This window comes from Terrapene carolina, unplaced genomic scaffold, assembly GCF_002925995.2.
Source record: "Terrapene carolina triunguis isolate 2854851 unplaced genomic scaffold, T_m_triunguis-2.0 Scaffold50179, whole genome shotgun sequence".
Taxonomy (NCBI): Eukaryota; Metazoa; Chordata; order Testudines; family Emydidae; genus Terrapene; species Terrapene triunguis.
Genome location: NW_020714530.1, coordinates 1 through 22,255, shown reverse-complemented (window position 1 = coordinate 22,255; position 22,255 = coordinate 1). Strand labels below are relative to the sequence as shown.

Genomic DNA, 22,255 nt, shown 5'->3' with positions numbered 1-22,255 from the left:
TCACTCTGCATTCCTCTCTCCTCCCAAACCTTCCCTGCACCGTCTCTCCCACCATTGCAGTCGCTCCTTCCTTCCCCGTCCCTTCTCTGCAGATCTCAGCTTCATGGTTCCATCTCACCCTTCAACTGACTGCACCTAGTTTCTCTCCCTACAGCTCCCCTCCCTACAGAGGCAGAGGCTGGCATGGAAGGGATAGAGCCGGAGAGGTGAGTGACGGTGGCTCTTCTCCTCATCTGTCCCTGGTGCTTACCTATCCCCTGCGCGTGTGCTCCTGGGACTAGAGAGGAGCTGTCCCGTATCCCCAGGACTGCGATGACCCAGAGTCACTCCCATCTGACAACGTCCGGTATGAAAATAACAGCTGAGTTCTCAAGCCAGTTTCCAGTGGGGCAGTCTTGCCCCATCCCTATTATTACGCATCAGCCCTGTTGTGAACAGCTTCAGCAGAGAGGCCAGTGACTGACAGGGACAGGTAGGCAGGATGACCATCAGGCTGTGAGGAGAGATGGTGGGATCAGGAGCCTCAGAGACTTCCCCTCAGAGCCATGGCTCCAACCCGCTCTCTTGACATTTGATTCTTGCAGTGCACCAGGATTGGAGGATAAACCAGAGGAGGTGCCTGAGCCCAAAGGGGATGAGGATGAAGACTTCACCGAAGAAGATGACCTCACTTACACTGACGACCTGCGAGATGAGAATTACCACCCCTCGCTGGACAGGTAAGGGAAGCTAGAGCTGGGCTGGGAGGGAGCTGACTGCGCTGCTCTCTGAAGGGCTGCCAGGCTGGACCGAAGTCTGGCACTTTACGAAGAATCTGTGTATGTTCTTTCTGACGTAATGCCACAGCCCTGCTCGTCTGTCCCTTCGCCTTCCGTACATTAACAATTAACCCAGGAACCCACAGGGCATATACAGAACAAGGTATCTCTCACCATAGCTTTTCCTGGATCTCTGCCTTTTCCCACCCCCTCCCTACTTTGTGGTTGCCAACACTTTGCTGGCATAATTAAAGCCTCACTCTGATTTCACATGCAGCTGTGGTACCCTGGGATGCTCATAAACACCACTGCTGAGAGCATATGCTCCTAATTCTCAGATGTGTGAGTGAGATCAGAATCCGGCCCTGGAATTGTAAATTCCCCAGGGTATGGACTTTATTTTCATTACTGGTAAGAGGAGGGGAAGGGATTTGCCCACTGCACTGTCAGAGGGTAAATGGCCCATTGAAGGCTCAGGAGCCCAGCCCACCTCTTACAGGCTCCACAATGGGGAATGAGGCAGCTCAGGTTCACCCAAGGGTACTGGGAGGCAGTTAATTAGGCAGGGAAGCCCCTGGGCATGATAAAAAAAATTAAGGACCTCAGTTAGAAGGAGAGTTCCTGAGAAGAAAGGCAGCTGCTAGAGAGCCGCCCTCTATAGCAGGCTGGTGAACGGCTAACACTCCAAAGAGAGAGAAGCGGGGCAAGCCTACAGAGGGGGAGAAGCAGGAGGTAGCAGCAAGGGGCTGACAAAGACTGGTTCTGGCTGATCCAAACGGGCCCTGAGCTGAACCCGGTGAGTTGGGCTGGCCTGGGCTCCCCTGCGTACTCCAGCCAGGGGCTTATGGAGAAGAAGGTTCTAAACGCAGGAGACCAAGGGCTGACTAACGCCTACTAGAGCCATGGAACTTCTGACTCCCCATCACCCTGAAGAAGCCAGAGACTGCTGAGGATCTGGCCAGGAAAAGTCAGGTTGTAACAAGGACTTGACAAACACAGAGTTGGGTGTGATAGCATCAGGGGCTGGAGCCAAGTTGGTGTAGCTCCCCATCTTGCCACAAGGGGGATCTGATAGACAAAGGCCCCTTATTTCACCCACACAGAGAGTCAGGGTATGTCTACACTACGAAATTAGGTCGTATTTATAGAAGCCGGTTTTATAGAAATCAGTTTTATACAGTCGATTGTGTGTGTCCCCACATAAAATGCTCTAAGTGCATTAAGTCGGCAGACCGCGTCCACAGTACCGAGGCTAGCGTTGACTTCCGGAGCGTTGCCCTCTGGGTAGCTATCCCACAGTTCCCGCAGTCTCCGCCGCCCATTGGAATTCTGGGTTGAGATCCCAATGCCTGATGATGCAAAAACAGTGTCGCGGGGGGTTCTGGGTACATGTCGTCAGGCCCCTCCCCCTCCGTCAGAGCAACGGCAGACAATCGATTCGCGCCTTTTTACCTGGGTTACCTGTGCAGACAACATACCACGGCAAGCATGGAGCCCGCTCAGCTCAGCTCACCGTCACCATATGTCATCTGGGTGCTGGCAGACGTGGGGCTGCATTGCTATACAGCAGCAGCTCCTTGCCTTTTGGCAGTGGATAGTGTATTACGACTGGTATCCGTCGTCGTCGTCGTACTCCTCAGTGAGTTCAGTCAGAGGCACCTGGGCAGACATGTTTTGTCTCCTGGAGACACAGTCCTGCCGGCAGTCCTATTGAACCATCTTGACGATGATGGCTAGCAGTCGTAATGCAGCATCTTCTGCCAAGCACCCAGAAGATGCCTATGGCTATCAGTCATGCTGCACCGTCTGCTGCCAGCCTAAGATGTAAAAAATAGATGGACCAGATTTGTTCTGTATTCATTTGCTTCCCCCTCCCTCCGTGAAATCAACGGCCTGCTAAACCCAGGGTTTTGAGTTCAATCTTTGGGGGGGGCCATTCTGTGTGACAGTTGTTGTGTTTCTCCCTGATGCACAGCCACCTTTGTTGATTTTAATTCCCTGTAAGCCATGTCGTCACTCGCCCCTCCCTCCCTCCGTCAGACAATAGTTTCGCGCCTTTTTTCAGCCCAGACGCCATAGCACTGGGATCATGGAGCCCGCTCAGATCACCGTGGCAATTATGAGCAATATGAACACCACGCGCATTGTCCTGGAGTATATGCAGAGCCAGAACATGCCAAGGCAAAACCAGGCGAGGAGGCGATTGCAGCGCGGCGACGAGAGTGATGAGGAAATTAACATAGACATAGACCTCACACAAAGTACAGACCCCGGCAATGTGGAAATCATGGTGTTACTGGGGCAGGTTGATGCCGTGGAACGCCGATTCTGGGCCCGGGAAACAAGCACAGACTGGTGGGACCGCATAGTGTTGCAGGTGTGGGACGATTCCCAGTGGCTGCGAAACTTTCGCATGCGTAAGGGCACTTTCATGGAACTTTGTGACTTGCTTTCCCCTGCCCTGAAGCGCAAGAATACCAGGATGAGAGCAGCCCTCACAGTTGAGAAGCGAGTGGCGATAGCCCTGTGGAAGCTTGCAACGCCAGACAGCTACCGGTCAGTCGGGAATCAATTTGGAGTGGGCAAATCTACTGTGGGGGCTGCTGTGATCCAAGTTGCCAGGGCAATGAGAGACCTGGTGATATCAAGGGTAGTGACTCTGGGAAACGTGCAGACCATAGTGGATGGCTTTGCTGCAATGGGATTCCCAAACTGTGGTGGGGCGATAGACGGAACCCATATCCCTATCTTGGCACCGGAGCACCAAGCCACCGAGTACATAAACCGCAAGGGGTACTTTTCAATGCTGCTGCAAGCCCTGGTGGATCACAAGGGACGTTTCACTAACATCAACGTGGGATGGCCGGGAAAGGTACATGATGCTCGCGTCTTCAGGAACTCTGGTCTGTTTCAAAAGCTGGAGGAAGGGACTTTCTTCCCGGACCAGAAAATAACCGTTGGCGATGTTGAAATGCTTATCGTTATCCTTGGGGACCCAGCCTACCCCTTAATGCCATGGCTCATGAAGCCGTACACAGGCAGCCTGGACAGGAGTCAGGACCTGTTCAACTACAGGCTGAGCAAGTGCCGAATGGTGGTGAAATGTGCATTTGGGCGTTTAAAAGCGCGCTGGCGCAGCTTACTGACTCGCTCAGACCTTAGCGAAAAGAATATCCCCATTGTTATTGCTGCTTGCTGTGCGCTCCACAATATCTGTGAGAGTAAGGGGGAGACATTTATGGCGGGGTGGGAGGTTGAGGCAAATCGCCTGGCCGCTGATTACGCTACGGAGTTCAGCTAGCACTGATTCGTCTCCCCATATGGCGAGCAGATCCTGTACCTCCCGTTCGGTCCATGTTGGAGCTCTTTTGCGATCCTGGGACTGTATCATGGTTACCTGTGCTGATGAGCTCTGCGTGGTCACCTGTGCTCTCCACACTGGGCAAACAGGAAATGAAATTCAAAAGTTCGCGGGGCTTTTCCTGTCTACCTGGTCAGTGCATCTGAGTTGAGAGTGCTGTCCAGAGCGGTCACAATGAAGCACTGTGAGATAGCTCCCGGAGGCCAATAACATCGAATTCCGTCCACACTACCCCAAATCCGACCCGCAAAGGCCGATTTCAGCGCTAATCCCCTCGTCGGAGGTGGAGTAAAGAATCCGGTTTAAAGGGCTTTAAGTCGAAAAAAAGGGCTTCGTCGTGTGAACGTGTCCAGGCTTAATTCGATTTAACGCTGCTAAATTCGACCTAAACTCGTAGTGTAGACCAGGCCTCAGTTTCAGAGCTAGGAACAGAACCCAGGTTTTCTGCCACCCAGTCTTGTGCCTTAGCTACAATCCCATCCTTCCTCCCAAGCTTCCTTGCGACTTTGTCCTGATTCTGGGAACGGGAGACCCAGAGGGAAAGCTGCTCTGACAAATCTAACCCTGACTGTTGTGTGACTAAACTCTCAGCTCTAACTTGATGTGAACATGGAATAATACATTAATTCCTTTTGCGCTGGCTTGGAAGAGATGATTTTAGTCTGTATGCCTCTTCCTGGGTGGCATTGGGTTGCTTTCACTCTGTTTCCCATGTCTAGCTTCACCTGCCATTAGAGAGCCCCCTCTCACAGGTTGTAACCAGTTCTTATGTCCATCTCGTCCATCCAGTGACTCTGAGCTGAAAAGAGAACAAAGCCAGACCAAGAGCCACAAGACACCCGTGAAGGGTGCGCAGCTGTCTACTGAGACGAGTCCAGCCAACGGCAGCCCCTCTGAGGAGAAGGCGGTGCAATCCAGGTGAGAGGGGAAGACAGGCAGAGGGCCAATCCAGGTGAGGAGGGGGAGCATGAGCACATAGGGAGGAGAAAGGAAGGCGAGAAGTGGGTGAGTGAGAAGGAAGGGGTTGAGGTCAGTTTGTCTGTCTCAGCTCGATCATCCAAGTGGTTCTGGGCCCATCTGAGAAGTGACTGCATTTCCCAGCCCCAGAGCTTACGAATGCCGGCTAACCTAGAGGCCCGAGGGCGTGCGTGGGGCTGTCCTGTGCTCTGTAACTACAGCCCCTGGCAATAGCAGCGAGACCAAACCGCAGCCAATTCCCAGCACAGAGCTGTCTTCCACACCACGCTGGGTGTCTCAGGCCTGGTCCACACTTAAAATGTTGATCGACATGGCTACATCACTCAGGGGTGTGAAAAATGTCTCACCCCTAAGCGCCATAGCCCCTGATTAGATGCAGCCAGGTTGATGGAAGAATGCTTCTGTATACCTAGCCAGTGCTGCTCACGGAGGATGTTTAGCCGCTATGATGGGAGCCATGTGAGGACCTGAGCAAAGCCCATTGACATTAATAGAGATTCTTTCCATTGACTTCAATGGCAATGGAGCCAGTGATGGAACTGGGTAGAAAGAGAGAATATAGTAGGGCTGAAATTTGCCCACATCACAGCTCCATTCAGTGCAGGGGGAGCTGTCAGGGAACCAGTAGCAGCTCCCTGATCCTGCACCATCTGCCGTCTGCATAACTTAGCCCTGGTGTACACTATGATTTTAGGTCGAAATTAGCAGCGTTACCTCGATTTAAGCCTTGACCCGACCACACAACGAAGCCCTTTTTTTCGTCTTAAAGGGCTTGTAGTGGGGCGGCTGCCCCACTCCTGGTGAATTTAGGCTGCAGGAGGCCAGTGGGCCTGCACAGAAAGGGAGCCAATCATAGAAGGGCTTATTGGGAGCCAATCGGGGCCCAGATTGGAGGCAGCCAATCAGGGCCAGGCTCAGCCGTGTAAGAAGGCTGCCCAGGAAGGGAGCAGGCAGTCTGTCCCAGGCCTTCGACAGGGGAAGGTCTGTCTCCAGAGCAGGGAGACTAGCACCTGGGACAGCGCAGTGCTAGGCAGGCCCGGGGGAGCAGCAAGGTAACTCCAGCCTGGTGTCTGCCAGGCTGCAGGCCCTGAGGGGAAGGGCCTAGCTGGTGTGAGGGGCCGAAGGGGAAACGGCCCAGGGATGTGGACAGACGGAGGGAGAGAAGGAGGGCAGGACGGCTTCCACTAGAGGGTCCCTGGGTTGGGACCCAGAGTAGTGGGCGGGCCTGGGTCACCCCCTTCCCCCCTTGCAGTACACCCAGCCATTGGCCGTAGGGAGCGGCCATTATAGACCATGCCAGATCCCTGACAGGAGGGATTAGACTTTGGGGTGTGTGGTTGACCACGGTGGCTGGAGCATAGAGACTGCTGATCAATCCCCCCCCGGAAGGGGGTGTGGATGGACTGAGGGGCACTGCAGGAGGGCAGTGGTCCGGAAAAGGACGCCGCGAGCTGGTGAGCAACACGGGTCCACACGCCAACCAAGGGCAAGATGACAGCCGGGATACCACCAGGAGAGGGCGCTCCACTGGACTGAGCTAATTCCCAGAGACAACCAGCAGGAGGTGCCAGGTGGTGCGTCCCAACCCTGTTACAGGGCTCTTTAAATCGATTTCTTTAATCCACCTCCGACGAGGGGATTAGCGCTGAAACCGGCCTTTCCGGGTCGGATTTGGGGTAGTGGGGACGCAATTCGACGGTATTGGCCTCCGGGAGCTATCCCAGAGTGCTCCATTGTGACCGCTCTGGACAGCACTCTCAACTCAGATGCACTGGCCAGGTCGACAGGAGAAGGCCCGTGAAATTTTGAATTTCCTGTTTGCCCAGCGTGGTGGAGAGCCCAGGTGAACACGCAGAGCTCATCAGTACAGGTAACCACGATGGAGTCCCAGAATCGCAAAAGAGCTCCAGCATGGACCAAACAGGAGGTACGGGATCTGCTCGCCATATGGGGAGATGAATCAGTGCTAGCTGAACTCCGTAGCAGTAAACGAAATGGCAAAGTATTAGAAAAAGTCTCAAAGGGCATGAAGGACAGAGGCCATAACAGGGACGCACAGCAGTGCCACGTGAAAATTAAGGAGCTAAGGCAAGCCTACCACAAAACCAGAGAGGCAAACGGAAGGTCCAGGGCAGATCCGCAGACATGCCGCTTCTACGCAGAGCTGCATGCCATGCTAGGGGGTGCAGCCACCACTACCCCAACCCTGTGCTTTGACTCCATCAATGGAGAATCACGAAACACGGAAGCGGGTTTTGGGGACGAGGAAGATAGCTCACAGCAAGGAAGTGGAGAAACTGGTTTCCCCAACAGCCAGGAGACGTTTTTCACCCTGGACCTGGAACCAGTAACCCCCAAACCCACCCAAGGCGTGCTCCCAGACCCTGAGGGCACACAAGGCACCTCTGGTGAGTGTACCTTTGTAAATATTACACATGGTTTAAAAGCAAGCGTGTTTAATGATTAATTTGCCCTGGCATTCGTGGCCAGTACAGCTACTGGAAAAGTCTGTTAATGTGTATGGGGATGGAGCGGAAATCCTCCAGGGACACCTCCAGAAAGCTCTCCTTGATGTACTCCCAAAGCCTTTGCAAAAGGTTTCTGGGGAGGGCTGCCTTATTCCGTCCTCCATGGTAGGACACTTTACCACGCCAGACCAGTAGCACATAGTCTGGAATCATTGCATAACAAAGCATGGCAGCGTATGGGGTCCCGGTGTTTGCTGGCATGCAGACAACATCCATTCCTTATCTCTCTTTGTTATCCTCAGGAGAGTGATATTATTCATGGTCAACTGGTTGAAATAGGGTGATTTTATTAAGGGGACGTTCAGAAGTGCCCGTTCCTGCTCTGATGAACAGAAATGTTCCCCGCTGTTAGTGATCATCACAGAGAATTGGGTGTGGGGGGGAGGGGAGGGGGGTTAGTTGGGTTTGTGCTGCACGTTAACCCGGAAACCGCAGCCCCTCCTTTTAAATTGCAAACCCATTTTAAATGGCCAACCCAACGGCCGCTTGGTATGGGAAATGAGGGCGCTGCTGTTTGAAACCATTCCCACATGTTATGAAGGTTAAAAAAGCCAAAAGACTGTGCCTTACCATGGCTGCCTGCAAGCCGAATTCTGCTGCCTGGCACTGCGTGTGTGATCTCTCACACCAAACCGGCAGGCCCTCAATATAAGAGGAAAAATGCGACCTTGTAACGAAAGCACATGTGCTGTGTAATGTGAACAGTAAAATTTAACGTGAAAGAGTGTACCCATTGTTCTCTAAAACGTGTCTTTTTAACTACCACCTCTCCCTTCTCCACCAGCTGCAAATGTTTCTCCTTCGCAGAGGCTAGTGAAGATTAGAAGGCGAAAAAGGCGCACTCGGGATGACATATTCTCAGAACTCCAGATGTCCTCCCACGCTGACAGAGCACAGCAGAATGCGTGGAGGCAGACAATGTCAGAGTGCAGAAAAGCACAATATGAACGTGAGGAGAGGTGGCGGGCTGAATCGCGTGCTGAAGAGAGCAAGTGGCGGGCTGAAGAGGATAGGTGGCGTCAGCTTGCTGACAGAAGGCAAGAGTCGATGCTCCGGCTGCTGGAGCATCAAACTGATATGCTCCAGCGTATGGTTGAGCTGCAGGAAAGGCAGCAGGAGCAGAGACCGCCGCTACAGCCCCTGTGTAACCAACAGCCCTCCTCCCCAAGTTCCATAGCCTCCTCACCCAGACGCCCAAGAACGCGGTGGGGGGGCCTCCGGCCACCCAGCCACTCCACCCCAGAGGATTGCCCAAGCAACAGAAGGCTGGCCTTCAATAGGTTTTAAAGTTTTAAAGTGCAGTGTGTCCTTGTCCTTATCACCTCCCCCACCCCACCTGGCGCTTCCCTCCTCCTCCACCCCTCCTGGGCTACCTTGGCAGTTATCCCCCTATTTGTGTGACGAATTAATAAAGAATGCATGAATGTGAAGTAACAATGACTTTATTGCCTCTGCAAGCGGTGATCGAAGGGGGGAGGGGAGGGTGGTTAGCTTACAGGGATGTAGAGTGAACCGGGGTGGTGGGCGGGGGGGTCATCAAGGAGAAACAAACAGAACTTTCACACCGTAGCCTGGCCAGTCCTGAAATTGGTTTTCAAAGCTTCTCTGATGCGCACCGCGCCCTGCTGTGCTCTTCTAACCGCCCTGGTGTCTGGCTGCGCGTAATCAGCGGCCAGGCGATTTGCCTCAACCTCCCACCCCACCATAAATGTCTCCCCCTTACTCTCACAGATATTGTGGAGCGCACAGCAAGCAGTAATAATAATGGGAAGATTGGCTTCGCTGAGGTGTATCCGAGTCAGTAAACTGCGCCAGCGCGCTTTTAAACGTCCAAATGCACATTCTACCACCATTCGGCACTTGCTCAGCCTATAGTTGAACAGGTCCTGACTACTGTCCAGGCTGCCTGTGTACGGCTTCATGAGCCATGGCATTAAGGGGTAGGCTGGGTCCCCAAGGATAACTATAGGCATTTCAACATCCCCAACGGTTATTTTCTGGTCTGGGAAGAAAGTCCCTTCCTGCAGCTTTTGAAACAGACCAGAGTTCCTGAAGATGCGAGCATCATGCACGTTTCCTGGCCATCCCACGTTGATGTTCCTTGTGATCCACCAGTGCTTGCAGCAGCATTGAAAAGTACCCCTTGCGGTTTATGTACTCGGTGGCTTGGTGCTCCGGTGACAAGATAGGGATATGGGTTCCGTCTATCGCCGCACCACAGTTAGGGAATCCCATTGCAGCAAAGCCATCCACTATGACCTGCACGTTTCCCAGAGTCACTACCCTTGATACCAGCAGCTCTTTGATTGCTTTGGCTACTTGGATCACAGCAGCCCCCACAGTAGATTTACCCACTCCAAATTGATTCCCGACTGACCGGTAGCTGTCTGGCGTTGCAAGCTTCCACAGGGCTATCACCACTCGCTTCTCAACTGTGAGGGCTGCTCTCATCTTGGTATTCTTGCACTTCAGAGCAGGGGAAAGCAACTCACAACGTTCCATGAAAGTGCCCTTACACATGCGAAAGTTTCGCAGCCACTGGGAATCGTCCCACACCTGCAACACGATGCGGTCCCACCAGTCTGTGCTTGTTTCCCGGGCCCAGAATCGGCGTTCCACGGCATGAACCTGCCCCAGTAACACCATGATTTGCACATTGCTGGGGTCTGTACTTTGTGAGAGGTCTCTGTCCATGTCAATTTCCTCATCGCTCTCGTCGCCGCGCTGCCGTCGCCTCCTCGCCTGGTTTTGCCTTGGCAGGTTCTGGTCCTGCATATACTCCAGGACAATGCGCGTGGTGTTCATAGTGCTCATAATTGCCGCGGTGATCTGAGCGGGCTCCATGATCCCAGTGCTATGGCGTCTGGGCTGAAAAAAGGCGCGAAACGATTGTCTGCCGTTGCTTTCACGGCAGGGAGGGTGGGGCCTGACGACATGTACCTAGAATCACCCGCAACACTGTTTTTGCCCCATCAGGCATTGGGATCTCAACCCAGAATTCCAATGGGCGGCAGAAACTGCAGGAACTGTGGGATAGCTACCACAGTGCAACGCACCGGAAGTCGACGCTAACCTCGGTACTGTGGACGCAGTCCGCCGATTTAATGCACTTAGAGCATTTTGTGTGGGGACACACACAATCGACCTTATAAAAATGATTTCTAAACAACCGACTTCTATAAATTCGACCTAATTTTGTAGTGTAGACATACCCTTAGAGGAGCTCCTCAACGGCTCTAATTTAGACCACGTGCATAAGATTCCTAACATCAATGAAGGATTGCTATATCAGAGCTCCCCGCACAGCACCAGAGAGTGCAGGGAGGGTTCCACAGGAGCCATCTCTGCCTGGAGAGAGTTCCACTGGCACAAAGGGATTTCTCCTCTGGCCGTATGGGGCCAGAATATGGCCTCTTTGTGTTGCCCAAGTGGTACAACGTGGCTATAGTGTACTGCAGTATCCAGCTCACCAGGGAAGAGGCGAATGGCTAAATAGGGCTTCAGTGTGTAAGTAGTTAATCCTGGGGGAATTTTGCACTAAAATGTTAAATATTCTGTGCACAATATTTTAAAATTTTGCATATTTTATTTTTCAAAATAATACAATATAATCACACCAGTTTTAATTATTTTGGTAATTTATTTCAGAATACCTGTCAGCAAGTACGTCTGTAACAATACAGACAACAACAACAAAAAGATTCAGGAAATGTTTTTTGACAAATACATTCTTTACCGGGCATATTAATACAGAACTTTGATAATAATTCATTTAAACTACAATACAGAAATGTATCTTCTGCACCCTTGAGGAGCAGTGCAAAGGCTTGAGGATGACAGGGGTAATGGAGGAGCTGAGGGAGAGGGATTACTGCAGGGGTCTCAAACTCAAATGACCACGAGGGCCACATGAGGGCTAGTTCATTGGCCCAAGGGCCGCATCACTGACACACACCCCCTCGCTGCCCCTGGCCCTACCCCCACTCCACCCCTTCCATGAGGCCCCGCCTCTTCCCACCCCTTCCCCGCCCTCATTCCAACCCCTTCCCCGAAGTCCCCACCCCAACTCCGCCCCCTCCCTGCCCCCAGAGGGTGCATGAGGAGTGTGGCGGGGGCTCAGGGCAGGGAGTTGGGGTGCAGCAGTGGGTTGGGGTGCAGGCAGGGGGCTCAGGGTGCAGAAGGGTTGTGGGATGCAGCAGGGGCTCAGGGCAGGGGGTTGGAGTGCAGCACGGGGTTGGGGTTCAGGCAGGGGGCTCAGGGCAGGGGATTGGGCTGCAGAAGGGGTGTGGAATGCAGCAGGGAGTTGAGGTGCAGGCAGGGGGCTCAGGGCAGGGGATTGGGGTACAGAAGGGGTGTGGGATGCAGCAGGGGGCTCAGGGCAGGGAGTTGGGGTGCAGAAGGGGTGTGGGGTGCAGCAGGGGGCTCAGGGCAGGGAGTTGGGGGTGGGGTGCAGGAGAGCTTCGGGCTCCGGGGTGGCAGTGGTGCACACCGGGGCTGGGGCCAGGGCAGGCTGCCAGCCCTAGCCCCGGCTCCGCTCCGGGAAGTAGCTGGAACCATGTCTCTGCGGCCCCTGGGGGAGGGGGACGCAGGGCTCCGCACGCTGCTTACCGCTCCTCCAGGTACCTCCCCTGAAACTCCCATTGGCCGCGGTTCCCCATTCCCGGCCAATGGGAGCTGCGGGGGGCCGTGCCAGGAAGCCAGGGCAACACACGGACAGAGCCCTCTGCTTCTCCCCCCGCCACTCCCCCCCCCGGCCGCAGGGACGTGATGCCATCCGGTGCGGGGCTCGAGGGGGGAAATCCCGCGGGTGTAGTTTGCCCACCCCTGGCCTGGAGGTAGGCCGGGGGGGTGGGGGCGGGCACGGGCCGCTCGGGGGGCCGCAAGAAATAGCCCCGCGGGCCGTGTGTTTGAGACCCCTGGATTACTGGGAAGGAGCCTGGGAGTGAATCTGTAGGGTTGCCGGATGTGGGTGGGAGAAATATGGAACTAGAAACTTACATTTTATCTAAATAAAAGCTAAAATTGTCCTGTGATCACTTGACTCCGGGAGCTGGGGCTTTAAGAAAAACACCAAATATCATGAGACTCTCAATAAAATCACAAGGGCTGACAATGGTGCCTGTGCTTAAACACATGCATAGTCCAATAGAAGTCAATGGGCTTACTCATATGCTTAAAAAGAAGCATATGCTTAAGTCTCTTCTTGAACTGCGGCCTTACATAACACCAGGGAATTAATTATAGACCCTAACTCTGTCTTTCCAGACTTTCTAATGTTTTTATTACATAGGGAGGTATAAAAGCATTTCCTTTGGAATTGGCTGAATTAAGTGTGAACAGTCTTCCATCCTCAACTATCTCTTCATGATGATATTTTTTTGTGGGGGTTATGGGAGAAAGAAACCCCAAAATATACACCCAAACACATACCAAGTAAGTATTAACATGCACAGTCACGGCTCTTCTGCCTTTTTCATTTCTAGATGTTTTTATGACTTCAATTCTATACTGAAAGTCTATTAATGTCTGTTTTACAGGGGCTGCTGAAACTAAGTAACAATTTGCTACCAGCGGAGAACAAGTTCTGGAGGCATTAATCAAAGCACAGCAGAAAATAATGGTAAATTATATATTTAATTTTCACTCCCCCTTCCTCTCCCTGCAGCATTTTAATTTTACCATTAGAGGGACACCATCTACTCAAAAATCATGCTTGTGTCTGAAAACTTTCTACCTACAAGTAATCTCTAAAATCACTGGAAATAAAAAGATTATTTCCCTCTAAATCTTTCTTTTTCCTTCAGTTTCTTTACTTTATGCATTTGAGAGCACTCTGTTAATAGTTATTTAAGGCCAGATTTTCAAAGGTGTGTAAGTGTGTAGTGGGATTTTCAAAAGTGCCTAACTAAGTAGGATAGATATCAGACTCCCATTGAAATCAAATGTAGAGCACCTGAACTTTTCACTCATTTTAAAGATTGACTGAACTTGTTGATGGTGTCCCTTTAAGGTTTAAAGGAAGTAATGGTTCTGATCAAATAAGTTACACATTGATGTGTGTTTTTTTCTGTAGCCATTATGATACCAATAGCTAGGGAGATGGAGACAGGAAAAAAAAAATCAGAGGAGCAAGAAAAAGAGCATCAAGAGCACATTGCATAATGGAGTGTGTGTTCCTTCGCAGACGACTCTCATCTCCTTCTGTAAGTACCGTCATCCCAATCTGATGGCAATACATGTGTGCAATATACAGTATTGCAAAGTGTTGAGCAGCCTCAACTTGCACTTGCAAAGTAAGCTGCATAGCCTACATCTTACATAATGAAAATGGCAGATCGTCAGTGATTTTTAACATCTATTTTCTTCACCAAAATGGCAATTTTGCTATTTTCTAACTTCTTTTTCTTTTCAGGACAGTCTATCACAGACCAACAACAACAAAAGTGAAGTGGCTGCAAGATTTACATTGGAAGGTGGATAATGCAGACAGAACATTTTAAATTAGATCAAACATAAATGTATAAAGAATGAGGAGTACTTGTGGCACCTTAGAGACTAACAAATTTATTTGAGCATAAGCTTTCCTGGGCTAAAACCCACTTCATTGGATGCATGCAGTGGAAAATACAGTAGGAAGATATATATACACAGACATTTGATTTGTGTCCATTTATTCTTTTGCGTAGAGACTGTTCGGTTTGGCCAATGTACATGGCAGAGGGGCATTGCTGGCACATGATGGCATATATCACATTGCTAGATGTGCAGGTGAACGAGCCTCTGATAGTGTGGCTGATGTGATTAGGTCCTATGATGGTGTCACCATCAACCACACTATCAGAGGCTCGTTCACCTGCACATCTAGCAATGTGATATTGCCATCATGTGCCAGCAATGCCCCTCTGCCATGTACATTGGCCAAACCGAACAGTCTGTACGCAAAAGAACAAATGGACACAAATCAAAGAATTATAAAATCCAAAAACCAGTCGGAGAACACTTCAACCTCCCTGGTCACTCAATAACAGACTTCAAAGTCGCAATACTCCAACAACAAAACTTCAAAAACAGACTCCAACGAGAAACTGCAAAATTGGAATTAATCTGCAAACTGGACACTATTATATTAGGCTTGAATAAAGCCTGGGAGTGGATGGGTCATTACACAAGGTAAAAACTATTTACCCATGCTAATTTCCCCCACCACCACCACACTGTTACTCACACCTTCTTGTCAACTGTTGGAAATGGGCCATCCTGATTTTCACTACAAAAGTTTTTTTTTCTCCTACTGATAATAGCCCACCTTAATTGATTACTCTTGTTATAGTTAGTATGGCAACACCCATTTTTTCATGTTCTCTGTGTATATATGTCTTCCTACTGTATTTTCCACTTCATGCATCCAATGAAGTGGGTTTTAGCCCACGAAAGCTTATGCTTAAATAAATTTGTTAGTCTCTAAGGTGCCACAAGTACTCCTCATTCTTTTTGCTGATGCAGACTAACGCGGCTACCACTCTGAAACTTGGTGTATGTGACCAAGCTTTCTCTATGTTTAAAAATATTAGATTAATGTGATTACGACTGCTTCCTTTTTTCTTAACTGTATTATACCTTTTTGCAATACAGTGTGTTTAAAGACTTTTTATTGTTGGTAAATAATACAATTTAATCATGTTTGTAACATAGGATAATTGTATTTATTCACACTATAAATGATGGCAACCTGTAGTTATTTTGCGTGGTGTGGAGTAGGTATTTAAGATAACTGTCAAACAGTACAGAAATAAAATCATTTTCCCTCTTATTTAATGACCAGAGTGGATTTTTCTAAAGGTTTTTAATGCTCTATATTTTTATCATACAAACTATGGACTTATTCAAGAGCAGCTTGGTTCTACTGACCTAGTCAAGTTTTATTATTATTTGTATTATCGTAGTGCCTTGGAATCTTAGGATGACCGCATTCAGGGGGTGTCTTACCAAATACATCCACACTGCATTGTAGGTCTTAAATTTTCTGTTTACATCTCTATTACAAACCGTCAGAGCTTTGAAATTGTAGAGTGATGCTTTCTCCTTCGGTCTTATTGTTTTGTCCATCTTTTTACTTTAATTAAAAATTGGGAAATTTGATATAAAAAAAGCCATTAGGAGAATGGTATTGGTCGCACGGTTATGGCCAAATGTTCAAAATGTTTATGAGGGGCTCGGGAGCTGCTGAGTCCTCGTGAAAAACTGACCACTAAGGCCTAATTTTCAGAAGCACTGAGCACTTGAGATTCTAGTTGAAATTCAGGAGAGCAGACTGTGCTCCTCTCCTCTAGAAATCCATGACCACGAGTGCTCAGAAGTCAGGCAAATGTTAAAGGATGCACATGTAACCTTAACTTTGCCCTCTTGTGCAACTATTTTCCAATGTAGTCTATTAACTGTATGAACACATGCTATTTCAAAATATAGTGTTGTACAATTTCTTTTTCCTTGCCATGTTAGACACACACATGTAGGATCTTGCAGTGTGTAATAGTTTTTGTATGCCAGACAAACTGAAGTTACTTATATGGAAACATGAGCACAGAGACCCAACAATTGTAACATTGTACAAGTTGTCCTCTGCTAGCTTGCTATCTGGTGAGTCTTGGAGCCTCCCACGGGGCAGGAAGGCATTGAGCTCAGCTGTATCTAGCACACCTGCTGTATATTTAGGCTTGGAAAGATTAGATTTTTATTGTTCAATGTCAATAAACATCCGTTTCATCATACATACACACAGACAAATGAAAAAAATATCCATTGAAAATTTACAGAAAGGTAAACCACGAAAAATGCTGCCCAGCCACTCCCAGTCTCTATTCAAGCCCAAGTTAATGGTATCTAGTTTGCATATTAATTCAAGTTCATAGAGACTAGGAGTGGCTGGGTCATTACACAAATTGAGTCTATTTCCCCATGATAAGTATCCTCACACCTTCTTGTCAACTGTCTGAAATGGGCCATCTTGATTATCACTACAAAAGTTTTTTTTCTCCTGCTGATAATAGCTCATCTTAATTAATTAGCCTCTTAGAGTTGGTATGGCAACTTCCACCTTTTCATGTTCTCTCTGGGTATATATATCTTCTTACTATATGTTCCATTCTATGCATCTGATGAAGTGGCCTGTAGCCCATGAAAGCTTATGCTCAAATAAATTTGTTAGTCTCTAAGGTGCCACAAGTACTCCTGTTCTTTTTGCAGATACAGACTAACATGGCTGCTACTCTGAAACGTGTTTTTATAGTTACAGTAGAACCTCAAAGTTATGAACACCAGAGTTATGAACTGACCAGTCACCTCATTTGGAACCGGAAGTACTCAATCAGGCCGCAGTAGAGACCAAAAAAAAAGGAAATACAGTACAGTACTGTGTTAAATGTAAACTGTTAAAAAAATAAATGGAAAGCAGCATTTTTCTTCAGCATAGTAAAGTTTCAAAGCTGCATTAAATCAATGTTCACTTGTAAACTTTTGAAAGAACCATAACGTTTTGTTCAGAGTTACGAACATTTCAGAGTTACGTACAACCTCCGTTCCCGAGGTGTTGGTAACTTTGAGGTTCTACTGTGTAAAACTTTAACTTTTGAACCCTAGTGACTCCAGCAGCCTGGGGTGAGCTGGAGAAAAAGTCCTGTATCCTTTGGGCAGGGGTACCCTTTATCAGAAAGATGGGGGGGGGGTGTACCCAGCCTACAACTAAAGCCTAGTGGTCCAGGGAAACATCCTCAAAGATATTTAGGTGCCTATCTCCCATTGATTTCAATGGAACTTAGGCATGTAAAGATCTTTGAGGATCTGAGCACTGGCCTCTACATCAACCTGACCTTCAAGACATGAAATTTGTAGTGCTGGGCCAAACTTGAGCTCTTCCTGTGGCCTGGGAGGCGTCACTGTGTCCATGTGGGTGTCAGTGAGGCTTGGAGGTCCAGGAAGATATCAGAGCAATTTTAGTGTGACCACTCTGAATTCTCCTTTGACCAGGGTTTGCTTTGGGTCCTTGAGATCCAGGGCAGACCAGACCATCCTGCCCTCTTGGATTCAGAGGTGCTTGGAATGAAACCCTGTCACTCAGTGCCACAGCCTCAGTGGCTTTTTGGCAGGATTGACCAGACTTCCCTGGGTGCCCAGGGATGCTCTCATCTGGGGCAATCTGGAGCTTTGGCGGGAAGTCTGATCTCATAGGGAGGACTTGGGTGTCTGGGGTGAACAAAGGGGGAAAGACTCCTGGTGTCTCTCTGGAGGGCATTGAGCTGGCCGAATGCTCTGGATCCCTTTCCAACACTCATCTGGTGCTTGCTAGAAAAAGGACTCGGGAACTATACAAAAATGAGGGGGTTAGTTAAACAGAAGTTAAAAGGTACAGTGACTAAAGTGAAATCCCTGCAAGCTGCATGGGCGCTTTTTAAAGACACCATAATAGAGGCCCAACTGAAATGTATACCCCAAATTAAGAAACACGGTAAAAGAACTAAAAAAGAGCCACCGTGGCTTAACAACCATGTTAAAGAAGCAGTGAGAGATAAAAAGAGTTCCTTTAAAAAGTGGAAGTCAAATCCTAGTGAGGCAAATAGAAAGGAGCATAAATACTGCCAAATTAAGTGCAAAAATGTAATAAGAAAAGCCAAAGAGGAGTTTGAAGAACGGCTAGCCAAAAACTCCAAAGGTAATAAAATGTTTTTTAAGTACATCAGAAGCAGGAAGCCTGCTAAACAACCAGTGAGGCCCCTGGATAATCGAGATACAAAAGGAGCGCTTAAAGACGATAAAGTCATTGCGGAGAAACTAAATGGATTCTTTGCTTCAGTCTTCACGACTGAGGATGTTAGGGAGATTCCCAAACCTGAGCCGGCTTTTGTAGGTGACAAATCTGAGGAACTGTCACAGATTGAAGTGTCACTAGAGGAGGTTTAGGAATTAATTGATAAACTTAACATTAACAAGTCACCGGGACCAGATGGCATTCACCCAAGAGTTCTGAAAGAACTCAAATGTGAAGTTGCGGAACTATTAATTATGGTTTGTAACCTGTCCTTTAAATCGGCATCTGTACCCAATGACAGGAAGATAGCTAATGTAACGCCAATATTTAAAAAGGGCTCTAGAAGTGATCCTGGCAATTACAGACCGGTAAGTCTAACGTTGGTACCGGGCAAATTAGTTGAAACAATAGTAAAGAATAAAATTGTCAGACACATAGAAGAACATAAACTGTTGAACAATAGTCAACATGGTTTCTGTAAAGGGAAATCGTGTCTTACTAATCTGTTAGAGTTCTTTGAAGTGGTCAACAAACATGTGGACAAGGGGGATCCAGTGGACATAGTGTATTTAGATTTCCAGAAAGCCTTTGACAAGGTCCCTCACCAAAGGCTCTTACGTAAATTAAGCTGTCATGGGATAAAAGGGAAGGTCCTTTCATGGATTGAGAACTGGTTAAAAGACAGGGAACAAAGGGTAGGAATTAATGGTAAATTCTCAGAATGGAGAGGGGTAACTAGTGGTGTTCCCCAAAGGTCAGTCCTCTGACCAATCCTATTCAACTTATTCATAAATGATCTGGAGAAAGGGGTAAACAGTGAGGTGGCAAAGTTTGCAGATGATACTAAACTGCTCAAGATAGTTAAGACCAAAGCAGACTGTGAAGAACTTCAAAAAGATCTCACAAAACTAAGTGATTGGGCAGCAAAATGGCAAATGAAATTTAATGTGGATAAATGTAAAGTAATGCACATTGGAAAAAATAACCCCAACTATACATACAATATGATGAGGGCTAATTTAGCTACAAGAAGTCAGAAAAAGATCTTGGAGTCATCGTGGATAGTTCTCTGAAGATGTCCACGCAGTGTGCAGAGGCGGTCAAAAAAGCAAACAGGATGTTAGGAATCATTAAAAAGGGGATAGAGAATAAGACTGAGAATATATTATTGCCCTTATATAAATCGGTGGTACGCCCACATCCGAATACTGCGTACAGATGTGGTCTCCTCATCTCAAAAAAGATATACTGGCACTAGAAAAGGTTCAGAAAAGGGCAACTAAAATGATTAGGGGTTTGGAACGGGTCCCGTATGAGGAGAGATTAAAGAGGCTAGGACTCTTCAGCTTGGAAAAGAGGAGACTAAGGGGGGATATGATAGAGGTATATAAAATCATCAGTGATGTGGAGAAAGTGGATAAGGAAAAGTTATTTATTTGTTCCCATAATACAAGAACTAGGGGTCACCAAATGAAATTAATAGGCAGCAGGTTTAAAATAAATAAAAGGAAGTTCTTCACGCAACGCACAGTCAACTTGTGGAACTCCTTCCCTGAGGAGTTTGTGAAGGCTAGGACTATAACAGCGTTTAAAAGAGAACTGGATAAATTCATGGTGGTTAAGTCCATTAATGGCTATTAGCCAGGATGGGTAAGGAATGGTGTCCCTAGCCTCTGTTTGTCAGAGGGTGGAGATGGATGGCAGCAGAGAGATCACTTGATCATTGCCTGTTAGGTTCACTCCCTCTGGGGCACCTGGCATTGGCCACTGTCGGTAGACAGGATACTGGGCTAGATGGACCTTTGGTCTGACCCAGTACGGCTGTTCTTATGTTCTCATGTACTTATGGGACGCTTCGTCTTCCTGTGACGAGGCCACATGAGTCCTGAGAAGGGGCTATTGGGAACCCTTGGATTCTGCCAGCTACATGAGACCTGGCACCAGAAGCCCTTCCTGTAGGAGGCTGGTAGCTGGAGATCCCTGCCCCAGAGAAGGCCAGGCAGCCTTAATCTCCTATGCCTTCTCGCAGTGAGGGGATGAGGGAGATGTTCGTAGCGCAGATGGGGAAGGGTGTATAGAAAAGGAAAACACAGGCCAGGGGAAAGGGAGACAGCATGGGGAGAAAGGAGGAGGAGAGACACGCCTCTCTCCGGGAGCACCCAATCAGTGTGTTTCTTTCTTCGCAGCCGCAAGAAGCGGGGACAGCCAAGCAACAAGGATGTGGCCCAGATCGGCCCCAAGAGAATCAGGTAGGAACCTGGCCTGGAACCCTGGACATGACTCTGCTGGCTGCCCTCCCCTAGAGCCCTTATGGTAGCAGAGCTGGGCTGCAAACCAGTCCCTCGTATCCCTGCTCCCCACGGCTGGACTCCCCACTCCACTGAGCGACTGGTGGTGCCTCCTGCGAAGGGCGGTAGTTGGGGAGGGGCGGGATCTCCCTCTCTGTCTGGATTGGCCTCTTGGTGGGGGTGGCAGCGCCATTCCAGTTGGACTTAGAGGGGAGGAAAAGCCCCATTAGCCCCAGAGCCACACACCAGGGGCTGCTTCCCACAGCCCGTTACCTACTGTACTTTACAATGGCCCCAGTGATGGGCAATCCTCTTGCCATTTGGTCTCATGTCCATTCCCCCTTGCAACCACCCCTCTCTGTCCCTGCATACACTCACAGCCTAGTGATACTCCCTGGTGTTTCTTGCATCCCCACCACACCCATCAGTTGGCGTCTTCCACAGGGCATGCGACCCACCCCTTAGCGCCCCCACCTGCACACCTTCCCCGTTGCTAGTGGTGTGTTTTGTCCAATCTGTCCACCACCCCACCCCCAATACTTTACACAGCTAATCGAGAGACCAGAGCAGATGGGCACAGATGGGAGAAAAGAGGTTGAAAAGGAGATGGAGAGCCGGTGAGGCAGGGAGATGAAGGGGGCTTTATCCAGACATCACAAGCCACAGAGGAGAGGTGACGAAGGCAGCTGGTGAGCAGGGAAAGATCCAGGGAGGTGGCTGCAGAGCAGAGGACACGGCTCTTGCCCCTGCAGCGGGGAGATGGAGAGGAGAGGACAGAGGGAAGGTCCACAAGGGAGGGTTTGAGAACTGAGGGGCTGCTGAACTGCATCCTGGCTCCTCTCTGCAGGAAGGCAACCAAGCGCGAGATGCTCCTGTGCGACTTCGAGGGCTGCGGCAAGATCTTCTCCAACCGCCAGTACCTGAATGTGAGTGACACGGTGACCTGTGGGGAGGGGCACCTGACCCGCCCCCAGGCATCGCCTGGTACGCAGTGGGATACGTGGCCCAATACCATTATGGTCCTGGTATCAGCCCAGCTGCGGGCTTGACAATCAGTTCAGTGTGACCCACCGGTGAATGTATGTTACAGGTCCCTCTCTGTGCCTGATCCACAGACAATATGAGTCTGCGATGGTTTTACCATAGTTCAAGCTGTAGCTACTCATGCTTTTAATTCTGGATATCCCTGTTTCAATCCCTGGCCCAAATGGGAGCTGTCGCATATGCCCCAGTCACTCGCATCTGACTGGCTGTTCAGTGAAACGAGTCCATGTGTCCTCAGTTCCCAGCAGGACAAGATTCTATATCAGGGCTAAGGCCCTGACCCAGAGCCGATCGACATCCATGGTGAGATTCTCACTGATTGCAGTTGACTTTGGAACATGATCCAGTCGACCGCCTTTGCTGCAGCCTCCACAGAAAGGCTGGGGGCGGAATGGGCCATAGAGATATGGCTTTCCTCTGCCATCCCACAGAGAGAGCCAAATGGCACCAGGGAGCCCCCCTGTTTTGAAGCTGCTGGTCCAGCCCCAAAGCCAAAT

General features: G+C 49.3%; 1 protein-coding gene and 1 long non-coding RNA gene across 2 annotated transcripts; both read left to right on the top strand.

Annotated features, from left to right (window-relative positions):
* Positions 1-65: 65 nt before the first annotated feature.
* Positions 66-22,163, top strand: LOC113405718 (zinc finger protein 692-like). Its single transcript, XM_026646958.2, has 5 exons — positions 66-206; positions 585-719; positions 4,909-5,037; positions 20,613-20,675; positions 21,562-22,163. The coding sequence occupies exons 1-5, from the start codon at positions 184-186 to the stop codon at positions 21,761-21,763; spliced, it is 552 nt and encodes a 183-aa protein (XP_026502743.1). The 5' UTR covers positions 66-183; the 3' UTR covers positions 21,764-22,163.
* Positions 12,618-14,173, top strand: LOC115271570. Its single transcript, XR_003900004.1, has 4 exons — positions 12,618-13,058; positions 13,163-13,245; positions 13,699-13,828; positions 14,038-14,173. It is a non-coding gene; the product is annotated as an uncharacterized LOC115271570 (long non-coding RNA).
* Positions 22,164-22,255: the final 92 nt, after the last annotated feature.